The 4,020-nt window shown below is 37.9% G+C and overlaps 1 protein-coding gene across 3 annotated transcripts in view; it reads left to right on the forward strand.

Annotated features, from left to right (window-relative positions):
• The window catches only part of LOC109296122, a 215,534-nt gene that overhangs the window by 200,533 nt on the left and 10,981 nt on the right, over window positions 1–4,020 (forward strand). For 2 of the 3 annotated variants that reach the window (XM_019515354.1, XM_019515355.1), the window contains one exon: window positions 2,634–2,714. In XM_019515354.1, coding sequence (XP_019370899.1) covers window positions 2,634–2,714 — 81 coding nt within the window. The remainder of the gene's footprint in view (window positions 1–2,633; window positions 2,715–4,020) is intronic. The other variant, XM_019515357.1, reaches the window with a different exon arrangement.

The raw sequence follows: 4,020 nt of genomic DNA on the forward strand, positions 1-4,020 counted from the left end.
TTTTTCCACCAAAAAACCCGTCAAAAGCCAAAAAAAAAAAAAAAAAAAAAAATTGCTGATTTTAGCAGTAAAAATGGTGGTCAGTTCTTCCTCCCTGATAGCAGCAAACTCCACTGATGCCCTACAAAACTAGGATTCTCAGAATGCCTTGTGGTCCATGACATGCACTGCCTGTGCTGGTGGGTTCGTACAGGCAGAGTGAGGAACGGGAAGGTGAGATGCCCCCTCCTCATCTTTCTGGTGCTCCCCCCCATTAGGCAGTGCCTGCCTTTCACACCCCAAATAACACCACTGGCTGTACTTCCCTGGACCCTAGAAGTGCAGAGAGATGCACTGAAGTTCCATCTCAAAACAGGCTCAGAGGTTTGCTTGTGTGGAACATAATTCATGACCGAGGCCTGACACCTATGGATAGATCCCCTTTATGGAACAACGTGATCAGTTATTTATGTTAGTTGGTCAGGGTTTTTTCCTTATTTGTTGCTGTTTTTTAATGGACTTGCCTAGAAAGGGTGTTTTTAGTAAAGCAAAATAGAAAACTTGGGATTAGGGTCAAAATGAGACTGTGACAGTGTTGCTCACTTAACTTCATATATCTTTTAACACAAGTCCATTCAAATTACTCTGTTCCAACAGACTGCTTTGCTGAGTTTGTCTGTAAAGGAAATATGATCCTGTTTGTCACAAAATCTGTCACCGTGCATGAATGGAACTGCTAAATTGATTTACAGTGTTTTAGTACAACTGCTCCCGGACATCTGGGGCTAGAGTTACAAAACAATTAGTGTGAAAACAGCAATGGTATTTTATTTATGAAAGATTTGCTCATGTTCTGTAATTAGTCTGATCCACCCACTGTCATTTGTTAAGTATGTTTTGCCAAAAATGTTCTCAGAATGATGTTTTTTAGTCATTGCTTCTTGTAATGAACTTTGCCTGTAAATGTTTTGTGATTAGGGTAGTATTATTTTATATAGATATTTTTAGTCAGATGATTTAATGCCATGAGTGAAATATGGTTCCTGCTAGGTTCTTATTACTTAGTTTTAGTTCAGTCCATACTTGGACAAATCAGTAACAGTCCATCATACTTACTGACACTGGAGTTTCTTGTCTGAATGAAGACTGAGAGATCAGTAGTAACATGACAAAAAACCTCTTGTATGGAAAAGGGCATATCTATATTTCTCCCTTACCAGACCAACCAGGAAATGAATTGTGATCTGTTGCCCATGAGATTTGTTGTAAACATTCCCTAGCTATACGATTAACTGAAAGATTGAAGGTCAGATCCTATTCCAACTTTTAGGGTGAAATTACATGTTACACTTAGACCATACTAAATCTGTGCAATTTTAAGCAATGTTCAAGTTAAAATATCCTGTGAGCAAGCACACATTAAGGGTTTAAATTGTTTCTTGTCTGCACAGCTCTGACTTATCCCTAGAGGGCTGGTGAACAGGGGCATGGCTAGGGCACCTAGGCTCTATCCCTGTTCTAGGTGGAAGCGGTGGCAGTGGGAGCATTGCATTCTAGGATGCTTGTCCATTTTATCTCCATGGAGTAGACTGAAGTTACCCTAATGAGAGCTGGGTAACACAGCCGAGAGTTAATCCTTACCTGAAGTGGCATAAATGAGACACTGAGAGGGCACTTGGCATGAGTTAACAAGCTTTAATGTGCGGATGCGTACTTTTTAATGGATCTTTTTCTGGTCTAAGTGTAATGTGGAACTTCACACACAGGTGCCTAGGTATGATCCTACTGTACCCTGCTCATGTCCCTGAAAAACTGTTGACACAAAGGTAGATAGGTCTTCCTCCTGCTTCCTGCTTTTTGGGATCTAGCTTAGAGAATAAATTGATAGTATGTTACAAAAGTAAGCACATTAACATTTTTTTCAGGGATTTGAGCGGGTTGAAATAGGATTGTGCATAGGTATTGAAATCCCTGTGAGTGCTTAGCAGGTAGAATAGGATCTGGCCCAGAATGTTTAATGTTCCTTGAAATTGTACCTCCATGAGATTACTCATCATACAAGTTTTTACATGCAATAGTGGTGATAGTGATTGCTATATATGTGGATATCACCTAACAAATTTGTTACGAGCTTCACAATTAGATGTTAAACATCTGCTCTGGGTAGCTTAAATTGTTGGATTCTACTGCACAAGTCCTTATTCTCACTTAGAATCTAATTAAAGGCAAAAGGTTTCTTTGCAGGAGTAAAGATTTGCATTTTAAGATCCTTTTGTAATACCAGAAACATACACAGAACAAGAAACTAAGGTAATCAGAGGTAATCAGTGTTCATTTCTCTTGGCATTTGTTAATTCAGCTTTGTCCTTTTTTTACTTGACAACAAAAGAAAATATTCTTTTAAGCCTGTTATCCAGTATCATTTTAAAGTTAGGTAGGATTTTGGGAATGGCAGTTCCTTCAATCTAAAAAAGTTTTCTGTAATATGCATTTAATATGTTGATTGTTTTTTCTGATTTCTTTGATTAGCATGGTATGATGAAACAAATGCCTGAGTCTTGGACTGGTGTATTTATAAGCTCTTTAACTTTTAAAGTCTTAGAAAAACCTCTTGGCATGTCTTCAGTCTTTCTTGTGCTATTGATTTCTGACAGACAGGAATGAAACTGCACCCAAGATGGAGAATGAGGAAGCTCACTTTATTGGGCAAACACGCAAGATTCAGGATTGTACAGGTAAATTTTTGATGGTTGCTATTGAGACCTCTTTAGTTAAACTATTGAACTACTGTGTTTGTCATTATTGCATTTCTCATTATTGTGGACAGCCTATGCATATAATACGATAAAGTACATCTCAGTGCTTTGTTAACAAATAGCTATTACTTCTCCATACACAAAGTGCAGAGATAAACTCTAGTTCTTCCTATATGATATTTTTGCTTATCCATTTGTTCTCTGTATTTCCCACCTCTGGCATTATTTTCAGATAAATGACCTGATCCTGGTTGCTGCTGAGACCCTCAGCTCCCAAATAATATTTGCTTTAAGGTTGTAGTTGTTTGGATTTGGGCGTAAGTGAATGTGGCTGTTTTGTAGTAAATATTTATTTCTGTAAGATAATATGCTTTTGTGTATGAGCGTGTGTACTCCCTTTGTCTCGGATCTTAACTATGGTTATGTATATATTAAACTTCCTAAATGGAAACTGGAGGGCAATTCTTAGAACAGTGTGGGTGTGAATGTATGTGCAACAAACATGCTTTTCAAACACCCTAAAACATTAAGGAGATTATTGGATAGCAGTTTTAAGGGTATGCATTTTTGTCAATCAGGGAAAATAAAAGTTTTGATTTTACATGACCATTTCTTTTATCATACTACAAACAAATAAACCAGAAAAGCAAGTTCTACATTAAGCCTTAAACAGAGCTTTGATAAATTGCCAAAAATAACTACTGTTTTCAACTTCTCCTGTATCTAGTAGTTATTAGTAGGTAACTCCCTCTAGGCAACATCATAGACTGGGTTTTGAAAGCTGGAGGAGTACTGAAGTTATAATTCAAGTTAGGGATTTCATTCTATGCATAAGGGAGATGAGGAAAAGAATGAAGATGGCTCTCAGAGATTGTAACAGTCAGGGACCAAGACTGGCATTACTGGAACTCAGGGAGCAAAGGAGCAACTCAGTTAGAGACAAGAAGAGTCAAGCAAGAAATGAGAGCTGCAAAAGGCCTAGAAGATGATATAAACCTTGAACTTGAAGTGGTGGATCTAAGGAAGCCAGTGGAAAGATAAAGACAAGGAGTGATCTGACTAGAGCAATGAGGAAAGACAATGATCTTAGCAGCTGCTAAGGTCTTTTGCTCAGATCCTTTTAAATCTTGTACCTGCTCTGCAGATGCATAAGGAAATTTAAGCTGATGTAAATTACATGTCAAGGAGCTGTAAGAAGATGTAAGCAAAAGCAGTGCTATATATTTCCATGTACCGGTCCTTACAGACCTTTTGTGTGTCACGTACACTTGGACTCTCCATCATA

Source organism: Gavialis gangeticus, unplaced genomic scaffold (genome assembly GCF_001723915.1).
Source record: "Gavialis gangeticus isolate Ggan-Ray unplaced genomic scaffold, GavGan_comp1, whole genome shotgun sequence".
Taxonomy (NCBI): domain Eukaryota; kingdom Metazoa; phylum Chordata; order Crocodylia; family Gavialidae; genus Gavialis; species Gavialis gangeticus.